The following is a 22941-nucleotide window of genomic DNA, read 5'->3' on the forward strand; positions in this document are numbered from 1 at the left end:
AGCAGATCTGTTATTGACATCACTATACCAATAACTGGAGTAAACCAAAACTGAATAAGAGGGGTTTATTTGACAAGCTTTACATGGATGAGATTAGTACCTTCATAATGGATTTACTATCCACCTTCATGAACACCATATGAGTATGACACTAACTTATATGGGTTGGTCAGATCACCTTCATCAACACCATATGAGTACGACACTAACTTATATGGGTTGGTCAGATCACCTTCATGAACACCATATGAGTACTACACTAACTTAGATGGGTTGGTAAGATCACTTTTCAAAATAGCTCTCTTGGCAGACACAGCATCATTTTCTTTTATCTATAATCACAATGTGTTTATTGTTTGATAAAAAACACAAATGACTTGTACAGGCATTTTTAGTGCGCTATATACCATCTGCACTGGAGTTCTCAAAGTAGCATTTTTATCTGAAATCCAAGACTTATTATTGCCACCTGGCACAGAAGACTGAGAGCCAGAGGTTGACAGATACAGTCCCTATATATATATAAATATTGACATCATCTGAGCACATCAAGTAAATGGCAATGCAAGGTCAAATGAGTAAGGCTTACATTGACACCCCACAGCGCCTGCTCTGTGCCCTCCTACAACAGGAGTGTTCAGTTTCACTTCTAAATAAATAAAATAAATAAATTATAAAGGTAGCTTTTAAATCATAATCAGGCATGATCTCATTTTAGAAAAGAAAACACGATCAACATTTTTACCAAATCAATTCACCAGCTGTACACATAAATCATAACCAATAATTTGAAATAATCTAGGCATTAGGAAATATTTGACAAACACTGGGGTTAGGCGAAAATCTCGGAAAGCACTTTTACAAAGAAATCTTGTATAGAGTGAAAACCCTTCCATTATTTAAGGATAATGTTTCGCCCTATAAATTGTACATACACTTCATTCATATTCATCCTCTCATCAAAATCAAATAGCAACTGAAAAAAGACCACTTGTCTTCTGCGCAAGAGCACAATCAAACAAAGTGTAATCATATATGATTGTCTGTTTTGCAATTAAAGCCACACATGGGAAATATTACTTTAAAACACAATGATATTATTTACTGCAACATAGCATTCTTCATTTTAACACAGTAAAGTGCAAAATTTGTTGAGTAGCCTCTGTGGAAGGCTTCGACAAACATTTGGGATTTCCTTTTTCAGGTAAGATGTGTAGTTTCCTAACCCATGTAAAGAGACCCTTGGACTCAAGCCTTAAACCAGAGATTTGGCCCAAAATATATATTTAATGTAGTTAAATGGAGTGTGGAAAGGGTGGTCCTGTTGGCCCGGTATGAGCTGCTCTGGGCCTAGTAGCCATAATGGAATCACAGTTTGTGCTGAACTTCACTCATTAAGGTTTAGTCTAGAAAAATGTTTTAAGGCTTGTACGAACTTTGGGATCAAAATCCCCCAGATTAAATAAATCTAACAAACAATACATTTGGAACGACATGAAGAGAGAAAAAAAAAAAAATCTGTATTTCCATTATTCCCAACCTTTGACGTGCAAGTATGCGGTTTGATAGCGTATGCCTTGCTTTGTTTCAAGTGCGCTTCCCATATACAATCTCTGAAAGGGGTCTTCATTTTTCAGCTCAAATGTTCCATACACTATGCAAATGTCTCTTAAAAACGTAATTGCATATGTCCATGTCCGCCATAGGATTATGGGTATTGCCTGCACAGCAGTGATGCTTTGTGTGTATTTGGGCATTAGTGCATGTGCAGGTGTGTGTGTGTGTGTGTGGGGGGGGGGGGGGGGAGTGTGAAGTGTGTGGTGTGCGTCTATGGTGCTGTGCTTCAGCAAGGCTTATCAATTTAACAAAATCGACAAAAAATGTTCTAAAGCTCATGCACATTGTGTGCGCACTCCGAGCTCTTGTGTCTGTGCCATTTCTCCTTCTACATGAGACCACAGCAGGGCTCCTTGGTATTGGGCGAATCCTCCTCCGGTGCGCGGAGTTTGAGGAGGGGCGGGTCCCCGCTGGCTGGTGTGAAGTAAACAGTGTTGGGTGAGATCACTTCCTCCTGATGCCCCACCCCTTCCTGTGTCTCTGGAAGTGTGGGGTCGGAAGAAGCAGGGACAGATTCCTCCTCGGCGGGCGGGGTCAAAGGTGGAGGAGGGGCGGGGTGTTTATGGAGCTTGGCGGCCGCCCGCTGCCTCTTGAGTTCGGCTAGCGTTTGGTGGGACTTTTCCCGAGACATGCTGTCCGCTCGATCACCTTCACCCAACACGGTACCTGACGGGGGTGTCAGCTGGTAGGACGCGCTGCGGTCCATGCGGCCCCCTCCACGGAACTCTCCAGGCACAGAGGAGGACAGGGAGGTGGCTGCTCCTCCGTTCCCAAGTACCCCAGAATCTATAAGCCGCTCCCCATCCTGGCCATGCAACCCTGCAGCGGAGCTCGACGCCTGGAAGACAAGCACAAGGGCACCCGAGAAATTAGTGGATTCTTTTATGAAAGCGTCACACTGATCATGATTATGGATGTGTGTGTGTGTGTGTGTGTGTGTGTGTGTGTGTCTTATCATGAAATCTTTACTGATCTCTGGATGTGTGCCTCACTCTGGTGGTATGGCGGTTGACCTGCAGCTGAGTGTTTGTCTGTGGGTGCATGTTATAAGTGTTGCACAACATAAGATGCTTCAGAGAGAGAGGTACAGGTGTGGTCAAAGGCACTAAGTGCAGAGAGAGAGGTACAGGTGTGGTCAAAGGCACTGAGTGCAGAGCCAGGCCGGAGTTCATTAGCGAAGCGCTCGGTTAAAGCCGACGAATAGCACTGCCACGCAATCCCTTTTAAACTGAATTCATCAGACGAGATTAAAGATGATGCATTGGCAATATCTCTGTGGGTTCTGAACAGCGTTCGCCAGGGGCACTTTTACAAGGAATAAAAAGTGCTTCTGTTGTTCACAATAATTCAATTTGTTGACATATAATTGTAGCTTGACATGTTTTAAAGTAAATCAGATAAATCAGAATTTGGCAGTGATGGTTTGTGAATCCCACTTGCAAATGTTCCCTATCAATGAAGTATATTTCACCACACCTCTACCAAAAATCCACACCTCTGTAGAATTTTCACATATATCGTTTAAGACAATCCACTCAGGCGAAATAAGTCATTTTCACCAAGTTTCACCACCAAAAGAAGGCCCCTTATGTCACACCCAAAGATCAGCTAATTAAGCTGTACATGTTTTTTTTGTCTCACCATCGCTGGATGCTGGTTGAGCTCAGCATCTGTCTGTCTGTCCTCATCGTCGTCGGGAGGCTCAGGCTCCCGGCCTCGCTCCTGCCACACCTTAGCCTCTTTACGATGCTCCCTTCGGTACAGACTGGAGCGCTCGTTCACACTCACACGCCGCACAACCTTTCTGCTCCCACACAACAACAGACACAGGTCAACAACAATGAATGCAGATCTGCAGACATAAATGGGCACTGACACACTTTCCCATTTGTATCAGCCTTGCAGAGACACCAACTCATTAATATTCTATAGATGCAACAGTAAAACATTAGGCTGTGACTAAACTCCCACTGTAGCCATTTTCAAGGTTTTGGTTTGTCTCCTACCCTCTGCTGCTGGTGCTGGAGGCTCGTCTCTGTAAGGAGCCCTTATGTCGATCCTGACTCTTCATGATGGCATCGTGTTTGTGCTTCAGGTCCATCATCTTGGCCCTCACCTCCTCATCTGCGCAAACATCTACAGAAACATCAACCACGTGAATATATAGCATTATCCACAAATCTGACATCTGCAAAGGCAATCGAACAAACCCCCCATGTTCGCAGAACAGTGCCAATAAGCAACCAACTCAGGCTAAGCATCCATAAACACATTTATTGAAATTAAATCATAATAATAAAAAAAAAACATCTTATTGGGTCCCAATTTTTACTAGGGACAAAATCTATCAAAATCTGTCCAGTATTGAGTTAGGGGCGCCAAAACAGACAACTGCAAAATGGCTACACAATGGAATCCTATGAAGCAAACATGCACATCAAAGTAAACCGCTTGTTTTAGCCACTGACAGGTTTGTCAATGTTATTATAAGGGTCTGACAACATGGAAAGGATCCCTACAGAGGTAAACCTGCATCTTTTTACCTCAGTAACTAAAGAAACTGCAGACAATTACATGTTAGAATCCCATTCAGTGCCTGTTGTCCAGAGCACCTCCCCTCGATAATATACTAGAGGCGCTGAAGGGGATACTACGTCAGAGGCCTGAAGAAGAGAACAGTCAAATACTGACTGTACAAACTACAGACTGTCATTTTCTTTACAGTTAGTGAGGTAAACTGATGCAGGTGTATCTCTGGAGAGATCCTTTCCATATCGTCAGACCTTCGTAACAACATTTACGAGCCTGCCAGACAACCCACAATCAGTTCTGTGCTGATTTCACATGAAATTACATTCTTATGGGCTTCATCTTGCAATTTTCTGAGGCCCCATGACTTTAAATAAATAAATAAATAAAAACCTGCAGAGACTTTTTTATAGTCTGTGGCGCATATATGCACATGTTTGAGACAGACTTGAGCCAAATGTCTGCGCCTCCCTACGGAGCTGCTCTTACCCAGGGGCGTCTCCTCCAGGACTGATTTGGCGCTCAGGTTGGCCCCGTGCGCCACTAACAGCTCCACCATCTGAAGCTGAAACATAAGGATGGGAACACCACAGTAAGCTTCTGTCTGATGATGTGGGTGACAAAATGGTTGGTTTTAATAGGGACATATTACTTAACTGACAAACATTCTGTAATATTAAAACAAAAGGAAGATTTAAAAAAAAATTCCTACAGAATATAGTATTAGTATTATACACTCAGGGTGTGACTGGTCACAAATCAGAGGGTTGGATGTTTTTTTTAAAACGTTTTTATTCATGAAAATAAATCCCAAACCACAGTGGGCTATTTACAGTGGACTAAGAAGCCATTAGGCTATTTTTTACAGCGGTTAAAGCGTGCACTGGCTTAAATAGTGAACACAAAGGCCAGGTGGGCGTGGCAGGAGAACTGAACTGATTGATCAAAAGAGTGCTTTAATTTCACCCTCCACAAATTGTTAACCAGGTAGCTGTCTAGACAGCAACTTGAATAAATCAAACGTAGAGATTTGGTCAGAGCAGATGTCGGACATTTTAATCATTAACTTTAAACCCTTGGTGCAGCAAACCAGGAATCGGCCCGATTCTTTACACTAATGTGTTAAAACTCATCTTTTACTGTTTGACTTAGCCTTGGTTATTTGTTAATGCCAACTAAAATTCAAAAATTTCCCTCGGGATTAATAAAGTATCCATCTATCTATCTATCTATCTATCTATCTATCTATCTATCTATCTATCTATCTCACATCGTTTGAGTCAGCCTGAGAGTTCCCCTCAACCTGGGAGTTGCCCTCTATCTTAACATCATCAGCTCTTCTAGTAACATTTTCAGTTGTAATATTTCTAGGATCATGCTGCACTGAATCCTTTTCATTTTTCTTTCATTTGGCTAGCTAGCTGTAGATTCCGCTCTGAAATGGACTATTTGTGCTTGGTGCTTTGTGCTCATCACGTATCTGAGGTGTCATCTCTGTGTGGTCGCACCAGCACGGGCACTGACAGTGAAAGTCTATTTCGGATTGTATTGTTGTTTGCACTACAGGCTGTTCTCACTATATTGAGAATTCTGTCCCCACCAGGGATAATAATAATAATAATAATAATAATAATAATAATAATAATTCGACAGAGGAAAGATATATAAACCAGAAGGGGGGGAATCCCCCTCATCCCCCATGGTAAGTCGCACTCTGTGTACACTATTCCCTGATGACCATGGCTACCTGTGGTTTTAATTTGGGTAATAAATTTGAATGGAGTTTGGCAAATGTATCGCAATGCTCACCTGTCCCCAGCAGGCGGCAGCATGGAGTGGCGTCCAGCCATCGCTGTCCTTCTCTTCCATAGGGAACCTGTGCTCCAGTAGAAGCTCCCCTACTGACACATACCCATTGGCGGCCGCAACATGCAGCTAGACACCATGGAGGGATTATTAATGCAAAAGATATCCTTAAAACCAGTTACCTTGCAAGTGAAGTGAGCCTTGCCACACCTTAGTTCTGTCAAAAATTCAAGCACATACCAATGTGGCCTCATGCTCGTCCCTTGAGCTCAGGTCTCCTCCACTGTCTATCAGTGCCTGAACATCCGCCAGCATCTCCCTCTCCTTCGCTCCTCTGCACTCATCAATACGCTCCTGTGTGATGCCTGAGAGGGAAGAGGGAACAGTTCCACAGAAAGCATGAAAAATCAAGTTAAAAGTGATCCACCTCATGCTTAATATGAATCAGTTTCCCCTTGCCCTTCCCTTTCCCCTTTGTGCAAAAAAAATGTCCATATAGTTTGATGAATTAAAGCAGGTTTAATACTTAAGTGGATGTGAGGGCTTGTAAGGTACAAGGGCAAGACTTGCCTCGCTCTGCCATGACCATCTCAATGAGTTCCAAAGTAGCTTCGTCCTCACAGAGGTCATAGGGCATGTTTCCATCAGCGTTAACCGCTAGCACATCTGCCCCACTGAGAGAAGCCAGGCACAAACACACGCATACCCAAATCAAATATAAAATAGTGTCAATGTTTCGAAGCAGACTGAAAGCCACTGAAACATCCGTGAGAGGAGAGATAAGATCAGACAGGATGCAGATAGAAACACAAAAATGAAGAGAGGAAATGTACACCAAGTAATCAGTCACACACAGGCATGCTTACAAAAGAGGTGATGTAGGCATGTAGATATGATAAAGGGTAAAGTAGACTTGGACAAACAGAGAGGAGATGGGAATCTTAACTCACGCCTGCACCAGCAGCTGCACCAGGCCAGTATGTCCACAGGTGGCAGCAGCGTGTAACGGGGTCCACAGCTCGCTGTCAGAGGCGTTCACAGTGGCGCCTGCCTCCAGCAGACACCGCACTATGTCCTCAAAGTCATCTATACAACACTGCAGACACATACAAACAATCAGGTCTTCTGTTTCAAAATGGAAAAGATCCTGAGCATAAACATTTCTGTAGGTACTAAAAGATAACCCAACCAGCATTACTGTTATATTAAGATGGTGGTCACAGAGTAATGCCATTGGAAATGCAGAAACTATCTATGCTGTCTAATGTAAGCGTGAGAAAGAAAAAGCTTCCAAAAGCTTCCAGCGTACATGTTTATAATGAACCTTTTTAATTAAGTGACAACCAACTGAATTGTCAAAGCTGTCAAATGTATTTAATTTGTTTAGAGTAGACCATTTGGTGTCTGACTCGAATGTACCCAGGAACCAACCAATCATAACCCCTTCAAGCCTGGTGTGGAAATCCACTTGAACTAGCAATGTACTAAAATTATAAATAGCATTTGCATAGGTCTCCCCACCCTTCTGCTAGGTAAACACCCTGTCCACTTTTTGGACAGAGGGAGCATAGACAAACCCACACAGACAGGAGTGAGTGCACTTCAAAGGAACTCCCACTCTGGATTTGTAAGTGACTGTTTTGTGTATGATGAAGCGTTATGCTCGCCACAACACAGAGAGAGTCTGTGTGTACAGGGGCGCGTCAGCACGGTGTTTTCATTTCACGAATAGGGCCACTTGCAAGGCAGAGGCAAAACTAGGATGAGGTACGAGGTGTGTATTTAGGTGTGAGACTGTTGAACAGACTTAGCAACTCTGTTGATGAACAGTGAGCTTTTTTGAATGATTACATTTCTTGAGGGGAACAGTGTGAGTAAGCCCATGCATGGTGGATATAGCACTGAGAAGGGAGGGAGCAACGTTGTGAATCAACAAGGTACTGTAGGAGGTTTTGAGTTAGTCTGCCCTCCCTTCTCTCTCCAGTTTTTCTTCAATCCCCTCATTTGTCCATTAAGAAAAGTACTGTACAGCTCTATACATGTACTGTAGTGGGCACCCCAGAGGCTGAGGCCCGAGAGGGGTGAGCTACCATCTAGCTCAAAGAGGAATAAGACCTGCTCTTAGGTTGGTCTCACATCTGAAGCTGTGAAAACCACGACAAACTCATTTCGTAATTTTATAATGTAGTCAATTAACAACACCTGATATGGGAGAGCATCTGAGTGAGTGAAACCATATGTAACTGGAGAAGAAGCCTGTATGGCCTTGTGTCTGGTGACATGAATTTAGGATAAATGTAAGTATGTGTGCATGTATGTCTGTGTATGTACCTGGTGCAATGCTGTGAGCCCATCCTCATTGACCAGGTCTGGACTGACTCCACTTTTCAGCAGTTCCCTCACTGAAAATACAAAACAAAATGACTCCATTATTCACCTCCATCAAGCAACAGTATTCACAAGATGCGTCATTAATCCCAATCATGTTCTCCCTCTAAGCAGCTTGGAACAACAGCGACATGGGGAAAGAAAACGTCAAGTCTGATAATACATAAAAACTCTGCTGTATGAAATGTGAGTCATTTCCTTCCAGTGTGAAGTCTGTTTATAAAAGGACTGTGTGCTGTTAACACCAAGCTTGATACAAGTCCAATGTCAAGCCGAGCAAAGCCTATCCAAAGGTCAACCATAGGGAGGGCAATGAGAAACTCTTTAACAGATATGTTCCTTAGATTCTGCTTACAAAGAGCTCCGTCATGTCATGGAGAAAATGTTTTATTTAAAAAAAAAAATTTTAAACGTTGAAAGCTGTCTTTCAAGTTCCTTTCTTGATTTGGATACACCATCTGGATTCTTTACATTTTTGTTTGACTTCAGTAACATGACCTTGAATGCCTTTCTGCGGTGTCAGACATTTTGTATTTGTGTTATTTCGTATTTGTATTTGCTATCAAGTGTTTTGTCTGCAGTCCAGATGCACAGGTCTGTTTTATGCTGGTTGCTTTGGCAGAACAAAGGTTGAAATGGAACCAATATGCTTTTTAATTAATCAAATAAACAAGAAAAAAAGCTGTCGATGTTGCTACATTTGTGACATTTTAGTTTTCTTTCTTTTAATATCGGATGGTAATTAAAAGGTGCAGTCTACAATTCTAATTCCATACAGTTTTCAGTGACTTGCTCCTCACGGTCCTCTAGCTGTTCCATTATCATTTTTGCACTAAAATAACCTCTAGTGTTTCTTAAAAGTCCTGGCTTTGTAAATGGGAAACATAGTGGATCGGACTGAGCCATAAACAACCCTCGCCAATTAACACAATGTCTCAGGAGTACAGAAGGGAGAGGTGTAATTTCATGGGTTGTTGAGCTAAAATAACAACAACCCTTCACGAAACCAAATCGCTGACTGCATTTTTTAGGAAGACATACATGTGCAAACTTTAAAATGAATTATTGGGGATTTGTTAATTCCATTAACTAGCATTAAGTATTCCTTTAAATTTCTCTACTAGCTTATACAGGGCTTGGGTTTTTTATCTCAGCAGATCAGGTACTCTAAGGAACCTTGATCACCTGAATCAGGTGTGTTTGCATGGAGCTGGATAAATAGTCTTAACTTGGCATACCCTGCCATTCCCTAGGAGCAGGACAAGATGATCTTCCTTTAAACCTGATCTGATCTGATGGCGTTCCTTGAGCACCACTCTGTATAGGCCATCCCTTCAGGAATAATCAATTAGCTTGCTGGCGCACTCAGCTTCCCTGGTTTGGTGATATTTGACCCAGGTTTGTCATAGCATGCTGAAAGAATGTATCCACAGGGATACTGCTCTGGATCTCCAGCCTTTAAGGAAGGCAATCCCATTCTTAGTAAGTTGTTGTGCAATCCAGTGCTTAAGTGGCTAATTAATGGAGTTGATAAACCAAGGAATTCCAGGATTAGGCCTCCATGTTCTTTTATTAGTAACTAGCTGATGGGGGTTAGGGATAACCACTTCATCATCTAAACAAAGTGGAGTACTCCAAGAATAAAGACCTAACTGGGGCATTATTGTTAGATGAGCAGTATTTAGATGGGGCTACTTCGACATTTACTCACCTTCTTCCAAGTCATTGCGTGCAGCTGACTCTAGTAGGGTGATATTATTAGGGAAGATGACCCTCCGGCCTTGCTCCTTGTCCTTCTTCTTGGTCTTGTCTGCCTTCTGTGCCGCCTTACCCACCCGGGCACCCTCCTTTTCCATTTGAGCCCAGCCCTTCAGCTGCTGAACGCGGCGCTTCTGAGCGTGCTTGAGACGCTCCGTAGCAGACAGACGCCCAATAGTTGCCATTTCTGCAAGCAACTCGCCGTGCTCTGCCATGACCTTTGGCCTGGTCTATGGCCCCACAAAACCTCTCCTGCCTTGTCCTCCAAACTCTTGACTACAATTATGTTGAAGAATTGAATCGATTAAAACATCCTGAGGTTTAACAGCTGAAGTTGTTGTTTCCTTGGAGACCTTCAACTGCAATGTTGATACCGAAGTCGGTCTTAATCCACCAGAGAGCAGCCCTTAGACATCTAAGATCGATTCACACCTCCAACACTATGGGGGTCACTATGCTCAGGAAGGAAGTGCTTCACAGTTGCACAAAACAGGAAAAGGAACAGGATTCAAATTTGTCCAATATGGAGGTAATAGAAAAACATCAGCTGAAAGGTAAGTGGGCTTCTCCATGCCCCAATAAATACAAGTGCCCAATAGAGTTTGTTTCACATTCTCTATTTCCAATACTGAATATTCAGAAGGGTGACACCATATCTGGTGCCATCAGATTAGAAAAGCTCAGATCCATATGGCGGTTATGTTAAAAGGCACACAGTCGAATTTGAGTCCTAGTATAGCTGTGGAAATACCAGCTATTAAGCTTTCCTCAGAGGTATAATCCATTCTGGATTAATCAAGCGTGTTTCTTTTGACGCACAGTCACACACTATTTTCCTAGTTTTCAAAAAACTCCAGGTAATACTGTGGTACTGCTGGTCCGCTTCAGACTTGGATTCCAACAGGCATGGAGGGACGACATGCTGCGGAGGTCTGATGGTGGATCTAGGGTAGAACTCTGCAAGCCGGTGCTCACAGAGAAATTATGGTATCCCAAAATAAGATCACATGATTTCAGGTTTAGATAAAAAAAAAAAATCAAATATCATAAGTCATTATTAGTGCTATCCACACCGAGCATGTAATGCAAAAACTGTGGTGTCTTTCCTCAGCACATTCTGAGCTGAAGGAGAAAGGAAAGCAAATCAGGAAAATGGCCTCAGAAAAGATGTAATGCCTCGTGAGTCAGTCGTCCCTCAAATGCTGGAGGCCGTCAGGTGCAGCATCAGGGTCCAGGTTCAACAAGTCACGATCCTCCGGATGACTTTTGACACGTGTCCAGAGCTCTGAGAGAGAGAGGAAGAGAGAGACTTAGATTGTCATATTTCTCTAAACTAAACTAAGCCATTGCCCAGAAAAGACAAAAGCTGGACTTCGACCACATCTGCAGGCCTACAATTTCACTTTAGTTACACACACACACACACACACACACAATGCATCCTGTCTCACGTTACAGAGCCTATGCAGGTAATTCTGTGGCCAGCAATGGGAAGGTTTACAACGGTTGTAAATACTAGACATTGTGTATACAGCAATCCTCTTATCATTTCACATCTATGAGCTTGCTCGTACTCTCTGTACCCTCTCTCTAGTTGTGGTAATAGGAGAAGGGGCAGGCTTTCATTAATGATTGACTTCTCGAGCAGCACCTCTGCTCCCTGCATGTTTAGTAATGAGGCAGTGTGTGTGTGTGTGTGTGGGTGTGTATGTGTGCGTGTGTGTGTGTGTGTGAGGGGAAGGGGGGCATTCCTTAACATCCAGCTTCACCTCTCACAAAACCTCACCTTCCCCCAAATTATGAGTAAGGGAGGTGGACCTCCCCCTTCTTCCTCTCCCTCTATCAGGACTTCTCACGCGAGCCGTTCACTTCAGGCTTTCCATCCATTATTCAGCAGGGCAGAGAGGGAGCCGGGGGAAGGTCAGCTAGGCAACTGTACAGCATACACCACATATCTCTGACAGCAAACCAACACACCATGTGCGCGTGCTCATGGAAGTCGGGAGTGTATTCATTTACATTCCTTAAGAGATAACAGTGGGGAGGTTCTAAGTGTCAGGGCGAATGGATCCGTGGATTTATGGAAATATCACAGCATTCATCTATATCAGATAAAGTCCTTTCAACCTCTCCAGTGACGTTAACGTTTGAGGATTGTTCAGTACGTACGGTTCAACATGGCGAAGCTGCACTGAAACTATAGTATCAGAGATCCTAACCATTTCCCAGGTTTTTGGTTACATAGACCCAAGCTGCTGGCTCTGATGGCTGTGCTTACTCAAGCATCACCAAAGACTGGCTTCGGCGTCAGCATGACTCCAGCTACAATGTGATGTCAAACTATATTTAGGGGTTGACCTATTCTGTGACGGTGCCTACAATGTAAGGATTTCCTCAGATTGAGTAAAGTGACCACTTGCTAAATGCCATCACCAGAGAAAGACTTTGTAAGTACCCCGTCTGTACACATGAGCAAAACGTCTTTAAGGAAGTTAAACACACCAGCTCATGACTGGACTATGCCTTGAACACTCACCGCAGGTGAACAGTCTGTCCTGTTGGGAGTATCCAATAAGCTCTTTTTTGACAGAGCTAAATCTCTCTGGCATAGGAATGTAGCTAGAGAGAGAGGCTAGAGAAACCCACCCACAGATTGCAACACTGCATCAACACTGAGGCAAGCCCTACCACCACAATCCCATTTAGCAGCCTCACTCTGGGGTTGGGTTGCTCTGACCTGGACTTCATAATCAGGAGGAGAAATAACCAGCACGTGCTTGGCTATGGCAACTCCCCTGGCCGAGCCTTTCCACCAGAGTGAACCAGGAAGAAAAGAGACCATTATTCACTGGCTGGCTAAGCAGATTTGGAGAGGAGAACAGGGTGAAGGGGAGGGCATGCTGGGAGGGGTGGGGACAGAGGAATTTCACCAAATTCATCCAAAAACCCCTCAGTAACACCAAAAGAGGAGTGAAAATAGAACATGACAGATGGGAATGAGAGAGATAGAAAGTTGCTAATACAAGCAAAAAAAAACATCTGTGGGAGGATGGGGTGCACGGAGACACTCTTAAAAGAGCCTACAACTTGTCTGTAGATTAGCTCACTGTTAATCGTAAAGTACAGACCACTGTGTTCACTTTATGCCCTCACTGGGAGCTGGGTTTGTTTACTTTTGACCCTTCTGTGCTCTGTTGTGAGCAAGGAAACTAGGTTCTGGAAGAGTGGCCTTGAGGCTTCACCTCATTAGATTCTGAATGTATTTGTTTAGCATTTTCAGGGCCAGGCCCTGGCTCATAAAACCGGTTTACTGTGTCCTTCCACCCCATTCAACAGTCACATCTACACGCTACGAAGTGACTAATGAGTAATTGTGCCCAAGAAAATATGAGAACACTTTGCATTTGCTACATTTTCACACTGTTTGTGGGGGAAAGTGCAGATAGCAAAGGTGTGTGTGTGTGTGTGTGTGTGTGTGTCCATGCTATTATAACATGAACACAGCAGAGACTGACTTCACATCCTCTTGGCAGATGGCCATGTTGGAGGAATGCACATCCATCCTCTCCAACTACTACTACCACTACCAGATACCATTCTACACCCCCCCCCCCCCACCAGTTCCACAGAGTGTGATGTCCTTCCTTACGGCCACAAATGGACAAACCCAATCTGCAGATGTTTAAGGTGCAAGTGTTTAGAGATGGGAATAACGGAAGCCGGATCTTCTGGCTCTGTTCCTTTCCAAGAGTTTTTTTTCTTCAAAAGAATGGCTCATCGTTCTTTTTGTTTAGGGGGTGGGGGGTTACTAGGTTTATCTGTGAAATAGTCACTAGGATTCATTCACAAAAAATCCTTCCCGTAGGCTTGTGCGGAGGTGTGGCTGTCTTTATTTGTGTGAATGTAAATCACCATGAAACAATCAGAAAATAAAGTTTTATTTCTGATTCACTGCTTTGTTCTTGCCAACTCTAGCTCGCTCGACCACCGCTGCTCTCTCTCGCTTGTTGAGCCCTGGAGGAGGGACTGACTTTGAATGGTGTGGTTACAAACAGCAATCGATAAAATCCTACTTATTCTGCCTTTAAGGAACCTAACAGGACAACGTCTGCCTCTTGTGACTGGTGACTTGTAACATCACAACAGGAAAGTCCCAGAGGCAGCTCTTTCCACCGTCTCGCTTACTCAGTGTCATCTGTACAGCCAAGGGAAGGAACGCATATTTCTGTCGCCACAAGGCATATCAATCCGTCCTCACAATGACACACACTACATAAATCCTGATAAGGACTCACGTGGCGGAGAGGGAAGGAAAACACATCCCCAGTGGCGCCTGCAAGTGAGTGTTGACCCTTCACATGTAACCACGCCCTCCCTCACTTACAGCAAGTGCTCAAGGCAAGAGGAAAATACCCTTCCCTACCCAAAAATACACATTCTTTCTTCTGCTTTTATTTCTCTTTATTTCTCTCTCTGTCTTTTATGTGCAAAGTATAAACAGCATTTGCACTTCCTTGTCATAAGCCCTTTACCCCAGTCATTTTGTACTTAACAAGCTGCTTCTGTGCACCTTGACCTCACAACACACATGTCTAATCAGAACTCAACTCAAGCCATAGACAAAGTCTTTTGGCCTCTATGATGAGCGAAGCTTATAAACATGTCTTAAACATTCTCCAAAATGAGGGGGAGAAATCCTGACATGTTGTAGGCGCTGTTTCTGGCCTCGGTTCAATTTAGACCATGGTGGTGAATGAGGGATTTGGAGCTGAACATGACTGCAAACAGCAGCACGAGCATCAGCAGTGTTTCCTCTGGATGATTTGTATGAGTTCGCTGAGCTGCCTGTTCTAGACGCTTCACTCGGCGCAGAGCCAGTCACATCATCAGCAGTTGAGTGTTTTTATGTGTGTGTATGTGTGTGTGTGTGTGTGTGTGTGTGTGTGTGTGAATGCCTGCTGTTGTAAACAAGGAGCACAGTGTCACAGGGGCCAGACTGACTCACGGTGGACTGACATAACTGGCCACTGCTCTGGACAACCAATCACCACCCAACCATACCTCAGTAAAATGGTCTTGTTTGTGCTAAGGTTTAGACCAGTTCTTTGCGAAGAATACATTCGGAGCTGTAAGAAAACACAACTATAAAAATGTGTCCTGATTCATTTTAAAATGCTCAGAAAAGTAAGGATCAGGACACTATCATCTGCATGGTCTGATTCAGCCACAGTTTTAAGGAGGAAGTGACCCTTCCTCCAATGTATGACCAAACCCCTTCAGATGTGTGTGTGTGTGTGTGTGTGTGTGTGTGTGTGGCATTTGGCCATTTCATCCTTCAATCAGCCACATCAGAAAAAAAAAAAAATCCAATTCCACTGGTGCTTAACTAAACATCAGCCATTCCCTGTAAACCAGAGGGTACAAGCTGTTCTCTAGAGCATTCCAAGATGAGCGGAAAGTAATTCACACAGTGCAACACCAACACCTCGAACAATGTTGCGCTGGAGGTTATCCTGCCATTTGAACCATTGCCCACTGGTCTAATCTCCTGCGGAATATTTGTAAAGGCTCTTTTTTGTGTGAGTTCTTCCCCGGCTTTGAAATGGTTTAGTGGGCTATTAAAATACAAAGCCTAACGCAAGGGATGGGGGTACGGCTGAGTGTGGGACAGTGATAAGCCTGGTCATGTGTACACTGAGATTTAAGTGAAAATAAATCTCTCTTTCTCTTTCTTTCTCTCAAGTCTTGTAAAGTGCATGTTGTTTGTGTGTGAGTATGAACCAACGAGAGAAAGAGTGTGTGTGTGTGTGTGAGAGAGAGAAAGAGATACACAGAAGGGAGAAGTGGAAAAGGAAATAAAATTCCAAAGGGGAAGAGAGGAAGAGAGAAGGAAGGGGCTCAGACAAAGACAAAGAATGACAGGGCAAGAGACAGGAAATTGGGGAAGGAAGAAAAAAAAAAGAAAAAAAAAGGAGGAGCCAGGGATAAGGTTGAGAACAAATGAGAAGGATGAGGGAGTGCACAGCTGAGAGATGGAGGCAGTGATGAGAGTGGAGAAGAGCCAAGACAAAAAAATTACAGAATTACAAAGGCTATGACAGGAATGTTGAAAACAACAGTGGGATGAGTTTGAGAGCGGCATAGCATAAACACTGCAATGGAACCACCATTTTCTTAATCTTCATTTAAGTTGTCAGGACTATAGACTCTATTTACAATGTATTTTACATTGTAGTCCTATAGGCTAGCTAAATAATTTCCCCCTGGGGATGGCCATCAGTAAATGCTATCAGTAAAGCCCTTTTATTCAATAAGAATAATTATATTTAACAGTGAGGTTCCTAAATGACAAAAAAATAAATCATACATATGAGCATACCACCTTTCTCGTGAGTCAGCAAGACTCAACTTGATCAAAGGTCGCTACATTAAGTTTTAAAAAAAGACAAGAAGTGGCGCAAGGTTCACAAAATGATGCAAATCGAAACAAACTGCTAACCTCAACATGGTCAGAGATTAGACTGTGTATCCTGCACTGTGGGCATAGGCGAGTGTCTGAGGAAAGTTTAGTCTGAGAATAAAGCAACCATTACTGAAAAAAATCTTTTCTTAAAACAAAATCAAATGTGCCACAATTATTGCCACCCTAAGAAATAGAAAAATCAATCGTGAGGATGCAAGGCTATTTTGTCAGCAGTCAAAGTGAGGAGGATGCACAAAGAAAATAATTTAAAAAAGACAAATATCCCAAGATAACAGTTTCTCTTAATTACAGAGTTTGGTAGCATCTTGAGGTCTCCATGTCTCCAAATCCACCAGGGTCACCTGCCATGCCAACAAACTTTTTCGAAGGTATGCCAGAAAGGCGCCTTTCCTACCTTTTCATCACAAGTAAAAAGCACTTGGACTTTGCGGGACGCCACTGGAACTTGAACTAGGACAGGGTGCTGGGGTCAGACGAAACAAAAATGTAGCTCTTTGACTCCAAAGGTGGGTTTGGCGTAGAATTAAAGATGGCTACAGAGAAAAGCACCTAATATCAAGCTTGGAGGATCTGTGATGTTATGGGGCTGTTTCTTCTCCAAAGACGCATACTTTGCATACTTTGCATTATGGATTCCAGGAAGTACCAGGTGATTTTAAATCCAAATCTGACTACTTCTGCCAAGAAGCTAAAACTTGGTCATGGTTGGATCTTTCACCAGGACAACGATCCAAAGCACAAATCAAAATCCACTCACAAAATGGTAAAATGAACAAAAAAATCAAGCTTTTGCCATGGCCAGCCCATTCCCCTGACATAAATCCTACTGAAAGCCTGTGGGTTGAGCTCAAGAGAAAGCCCAGGACTCTGCAAGATCTGGAGAGATTCGGCATAAAGGAATGGTCAGAAATCCCCTTTCCTGTGTTCTCATAAGACATTACAAGAGAAGACTCTGTGTTGTTCTGTAGGCAAAAGGGAGCTGCACAAAATAGGCGACTAAATGGGGGGGGGGGGGGCAATAATTATGACACCTGTGACTTTTTTCTTGTGGTAATGGACTCGTGGAATTTGTGTATTTACTTTGTTTGCGGAGTAAAAACAACATTTGCTAAACAGTAAGGGCCACTTTCATCAGCCCTTTTCACTCTTATGAGGGTGCCAATAACTCTGGAGACACTGTATTTCAGAACTGCAATACATTTGAAGACAACTCATCCATTCATTATTTCTTCTATCAACTTATTCTTTTCCTAACTGCAATCACTGTATTACTCGTAAGAGTGTTTAGTAGCTAAATGGGAATGAACATTTGAAGTGTTAAACAGGGCTTGACAAATGTTTAAGATTGTGAGCAAATATTTCATAATCAACTTTCTCCATCAGCGTTGACCTTAAAATTGGTCATGCTACCGCAGGTGCACATTAGGGGAATAAAACCACTGTCGGATATTAACCTGTTGAATACTTAACATTATGATAACTTAGATGTAGGCTTAAATCAGCTGCTTTGAATCGAGGTATACGTAAGATGCGACAAAGCAGTTGGAGGTCTTGTAGGCTAAGTCATGTCAGCAGGTTGTTGCAGGGTAATTTCCAAAGTGGCACCAAAAATAATGGCAATTAAAATAAAATATAAAAATTCGAAGACTGGGGTTAGCCAAGTAGACGTACGGCTAAATTATTGCAAACAGAACGGTCTTAAATATGACTTATTCGGATTACCGTGTTTCACAACTGAAGAATTTTTTCTGGAATCAGTGTGGGCTACATAATAGACCACGTTTCACCGTAGTGACAGCATTAAAAAATACCACTCCATTCAAACATGTGTCATTAACCAGTCAAAGCAACCTGTCCTTTATTACCTTCAACGCATCGAGGGCTAATTAATTAGCCCGCTATCCCGACTAGCTAAAGTCCGACAAACGCAACCACTTTGGACTTTGCGCGCATCCGAGCTACACTCACTTTTTTACGTCAAAAGTAGGCTTTGCAAGCTCTTTAAAAGTACGCATTAGTTATATTCGAATTGTTGCCTAACCTTACCTGTTCATAGCGTCCAGAGTGCTTGACAGCGACAGTGGGGTTCATATCCGTGTTCCTTGAACTCGACCAGCTGCCATGTCCCTCTGCTTTCACCTCTAGGGAAATGCTTCACCATAACAACCGTGCATTTCATTGACTGGATAAAACACGCCTCAAGCCCTCACTAAGGCGTTTTTGGTGTTATGGTGCCCCCAGCAGTACCGAGTGCAGCATGACTACCAGCCAACGCACAGCCTGTTTTTCATAATAATGCAAAAAGTTCAACCTATCGAAACATAAATTACCAAAGTAGAAAATCATTAACAACAACACCACACAATATGCTACACAACTTCTTGTACAGGCCCTGGCTATTTCTAAACTAGACTGTTGCGATGCAATCTTAACGGGCCTGCCTACATGTGTAGCTTATGCTTAATACAAAATCATTGTTTTAATCTAATGTTTTTTATATATTTTGTTAGTCAATTTGCACAACGTCTGCTGAATACCGTAACTATAACTATAACTATAAAATAAATATGGAAAATATTTATTTCAGTAAGATGGACCTGAGTCTGAAGGTCTGAGATAGACTGGCCATAGAATTAAAATGAGTTGAATTCCGTATGAATGGCCCAGGCCTAGGACTAAACGGATTCTGTATTCCCTATCAATGGGCCTCTCTCTTTAGAATTATTGCACTTAGTCCACTAGAGGAACATTTACAGTGTTCTCTACTGCCCACGACAGGCTGACAGTTTCGTTATCAACCCGCAGGTGGCACTATTGTGGTAAATTTACGCAAGTGGCCGACACAATATTAGGTAGAGGCTGAGTGAGACCATTATCATTTGACCACCAATAAAAGTACCCTGATTTAGTCAAAGCTAAAGATGCAATCAGTCATGGTCAGAATTAAAATGGGAGATTCAGTCTGTCTTGATAAACAAATAACCAGTCACTGCAGAGTGCAAAGGAGTCATCCAGTTTATCAGGAAGATAAGATTCTTTGTTTCACTTATTAATTGGGTCTCTCTCTCACACACACACACACACACACACACACACACACACACACACACACAAACAAAATAACACAGAGTAAGCGAAATAAAGAGAAAGGTAGATTGGCTACTAACACATTTAAATAAGAGTGTGTGTGTGTGTGTGCGTGTGTTTTAATTAAATGTAGGCCACATTTGTTCTACCACAGACACTCACAGATTAAACATTTTCCATAATATGGACATTCAGCCATGTGTTTATGTATGTGTGTGTGAGAGAGACACTATATGTGTGCATGTGTGCATTCATGTTAGTCCTACCAAATTTTTCTGACATTACAAGCACCTTACAAACTGACTGTGTGTGTACTGTGATCCTATCTCATTCTCCAGGGTGTTTGGGTACATTTAAAACAGTTACTCTCTTCTGGTCTCCCTGTAAATGTCTGCATAACTGAAATGTGGAACATGAGGGCTTTCTAATTAACAGACCCCATTCTGTTAAATGATCCAACCTCTGTTCCTCCACTATCTGTTCTGTTCTCCCTATGTATATGATTTATGTATGTATGTCGGTGAGGTGTATAAGTGTATACGGTAAGTGTATAAGCTACTGGATGACCTAAATTTCCCTCGGGATTAATAAAGTATCCATCTATCTATCTATCTATCACCCCGAGCACCGGCGTGCCACAGGGTTGTGTGCTGAGCGCTCTTCTGTACTCCCTGTTCACCAATGACTGCATTCCTGTTCATGGTTCCAACACTATAATCAAGTTTGCAGATGACACCACGGTGGTAGGTCTGATCAGAGACAACAACAAGACACACCCCCATCTACATCAATGGAGCTGAAGCAGAACATGGGGAGAGCTCCAAATTCCTTGGCATCAACATATCTGTTTATCTTACCTGGTCCCTAAACTCCTCCATCTGCCTTTACCTTCTATGGAGCCATAAGAAAGCTCACCTGTGTCCCAGGATACTGGTGGACTTTGACCGCTGGACCATTGAGAACATACTCATCGACTGCATCTCAGCGTGGCATGGCAACTACATCTCAGCGTGGCATGGCAACTGCATCTCAGCGTGGCATGGCAACTGCTCCACATCAGACAATAAAGCCCTCCAGCGGGGGATGAAAACTGCCCAGCGCATCACCAGCACCCAGTTATCCACCATCGACACAAAACCAACATTCATCACAACACTGCCTGGGCAGAGCAAGAAACATCATCAAGGATGCCCCCCACCCTAACCATGGACTTTTTACTCTTCACCCATCTGGCAGGTGTTACAGGAGCCTCCACTCCCGCATCAGCAGGCTCAGGAAGCGCTTCTAATTTACGCAGATTGAACCACCTTCACTATTCAAATAATGTTTCTGTACATATGTTGTTTATACTGTGCATACTTAACCAAATGCACTGTTCATACAGTATTTAACACCTTGCATTTGCATTTGCATTTACATGTATAATATTTGTATATTGTAACGCACCACTGTCTATGTCCATAACTGTACATATTGTAGATACATCCTGCACTTATCTGTAAATAATACTATATTTTTGCACTTCTGGTTAAATGCTAACTGCATTTCATTTGCTTTGAACCCATACTCTGCATAATGACAATACAGTTGAATCTAATCTAACCTAATGAGAACTGGACATGTCTCAAATCTATGGCGTTCCCATCCCTTCCCTTTTTACCAGATCATGATCATTGCCTCACAGCAAGAAGGTCCTGGGTTCGATTCCTGCATGGGGCGCTGTTGGTCCTGGGGGGTAGGTTCTCCCCAGGCCTCCAGTGCTCAGGTGGGCTATCTCCCGGGCTTTTCTGTGTGGAGTTTGCATGTTCTCCCCGTGTTCCCAAGGGGTTTCCTCCACTAAGAACCCCAACAGAAAAACATGCAGAATAACTGAACTATCCGTCCCTGACCAAGACGGATCACTTGACTTGGTCCCCGGGCGCCTAAAGGCTGCCCACTGCTCCTGGGGTCCTGGAGGAAAAACAGTCCAGAATGGGATAAAAGCAGAGAATAAATTCACTGTGACCTCGGCCTGCGTGTGAGTATGTGTGTGTGTGTGTGTGTGTGTGTCTTGTGTCGCCATCTATATATGCACATGTGTGTTACTGTGTGTCGTTTGTGCGAATAAAAACTGACTGAAGTCAGCCTTGTTTGTTTGTTTTGTAAATAACTTTCATGATAACATACAAAGGCATGTTCTGACCTCCAGTAAGATTTATTTTCACTGACATACATTTGTACATACATACATACATTTGTGTAAATGTACTAACTCATGCTAACCGATGAGGTCTGGAAGAAAAGTAAAAGTGAGTCTGGCATCCCTGGGAGAATAACTTTAAAGACAACAACTAGGCTAAACTCAGCAGGACAATGATGACCCTATAATCTACTGACCCCTGAGGTGACCTCACTATTCTGTCACACTGGTGACATTCTGCAGAGTGTATGGAGCTGAGGGACAGAACTGCTTAGTGTTGGGCTTTTTCCTGTTGTAACTGTCCAGCTATTTATGTTTCACTTCACATTTAGTTTGTCCAAGTAACATATGATAAAACATAGAGCCGGCTAACTAACAGTTTGTAAAACTTGCTAAAATGAATGTACAAATTGGTGCACACTGACCACGATTAAATCCAACAGCGTTCCCCCAGTTCAAACTGTCGCAAATTAAGGTGCAAAATAAAGTGGCAGGACATGTGGTCTACATCCCCATGCCATAGGTTACAGTTTTTCTTTAGTGAATGATCTCAGCCTATTTCAAAACTATTCAGCAGTGTAGTGCTGTACATCTGTGGTCACTCCAATTTCGTAAGGTTTTTATCTCATTATCTCATATTTTAACATCCACTAGCCTATGGCCTGAAAGTCATTAGAAATGATTTTATTAATTGCAAATGTTGCCATCTTTAAGAAGCTTAAAGATTAAGTTTAAACAACTCTTAAACACTAAAATATATAAAAAATCTAAAGGACAGCAACACTGTTTTAGTCTGGACATGATTTCCTTTAGCTCAGTCCCTCAAGTCAAGCCCCTGGCCTTTTGTTAAGACAGTGATTGCATTTCATGACCATGAGATGAACCTAGAGGATGATCCAGATTTTGGAGGATGCCTGCATGTGTTCTAAAAGCAGCTCAGTTCAGACAAAGACAAAGAGTGAATCTGTGTCTCAGCAGGTCCCCTTCACCGGCTCTGTACTGTGGAGAGGCACAGGGAGACTGCAGAGGGGGCTTAGACCAGACATGACCTTACATGTGCTGCCTACATCTCGGTGGCATCTCCAGCAGTGAC

At 42.9% G+C, this 22941-nt stretch overlaps 1 protein-coding gene and 1 long non-coding RNA gene across 4 annotated transcripts; both read right to left on the reverse strand.

The window, feature by feature from the left end:
• Positions 1–51: 51 nt before the first annotated feature.
• LOC116224448 lies at positions 52–1778 on the reverse strand. Its single transcript, XR_004165592.2, has 2 exons — positions 179–1778; positions 52–124 (listed from the first exon to the last, which is right to left on the reverse strand). It is a non-coding gene; the product is annotated as an uncharacterized LOC116224448 (long non-coding RNA).
• A 48-nt stretch (positions 1779–1826) lies between these two features.
• Positions 1827–18751, reverse strand: ppp1r16a (protein phosphatase 1, regulatory subunit 16A). Of its 3 annotated transcripts, none has more exons than XM_031584261.2 (11): positions 18629–18751; positions 10052–11383; positions 8284–8354; positions 6903–7048; positions 6523–6626; positions 6193–6317; positions 5956–6081; positions 4636–4711; positions 3624–3753; positions 3259–3421; positions 1827–2455 (listed from the first exon to the last, which is right to left on the reverse strand). In XM_031584261.2, the coding sequence occupies exons 2-11, from the start codon at positions 10311–10313 to the stop codon at positions 1946–1948; spliced, it is 1713 nt and encodes a 570-aa protein (XP_031440121.1). In that variant the 5' UTR covers positions 10314–11383; positions 18629–18751; the 3' UTR covers positions 1827–1945. The 3 variants fall into 3 exon arrangements, with proteins under 3 accessions (XP_031440121.1, XP_031440123.1, XP_031440122.1); XM_031584263.2 differs by lacking the exon at positions 18629–18751 and adding an exon at positions 16977–17536; XM_031584262.2 differs by lacking the exon at positions 18629–18751 and adding an exon at positions 12635–12833.
• Between the last annotated feature and the right edge of the window lie 4190 nt (positions 18752–22941).

This window comes from Clupea harengus, chromosome 17 (assembly GCF_900700415.2).
Source record: "Clupea harengus chromosome 17, Ch_v2.0.2, whole genome shotgun sequence".
Lineage (NCBI taxonomy): Eukaryota > Metazoa > Chordata > Actinopteri > Clupeiformes > Clupeidae > Clupea > Clupea harengus.

Bases quoted from the DNA above. Each gene is read 5' to 3' on its own strand.
- ppp1r16a (XM_031584261.2), bottom strand. From the start codon at position 10,313: ATGGCAGAGCACGGCGAGTTGCTTGCAGAAATGGCAACTATTGGGCGT. The intron at 7,049-8,283 runs GTACATACACAG...ATGTGTCTGCAG, and splicing joins GGCTCACAGCATTGCACCAG to TGTTGTATAGATGACTTTGA. The intron at 6,082-6,192 runs GTATGTGCTTGA...CATGGTGTCTAG, and splicing joins ACGAGCATGAGGCCACATTG to CTGCATGTTGCGGCCGCCAA.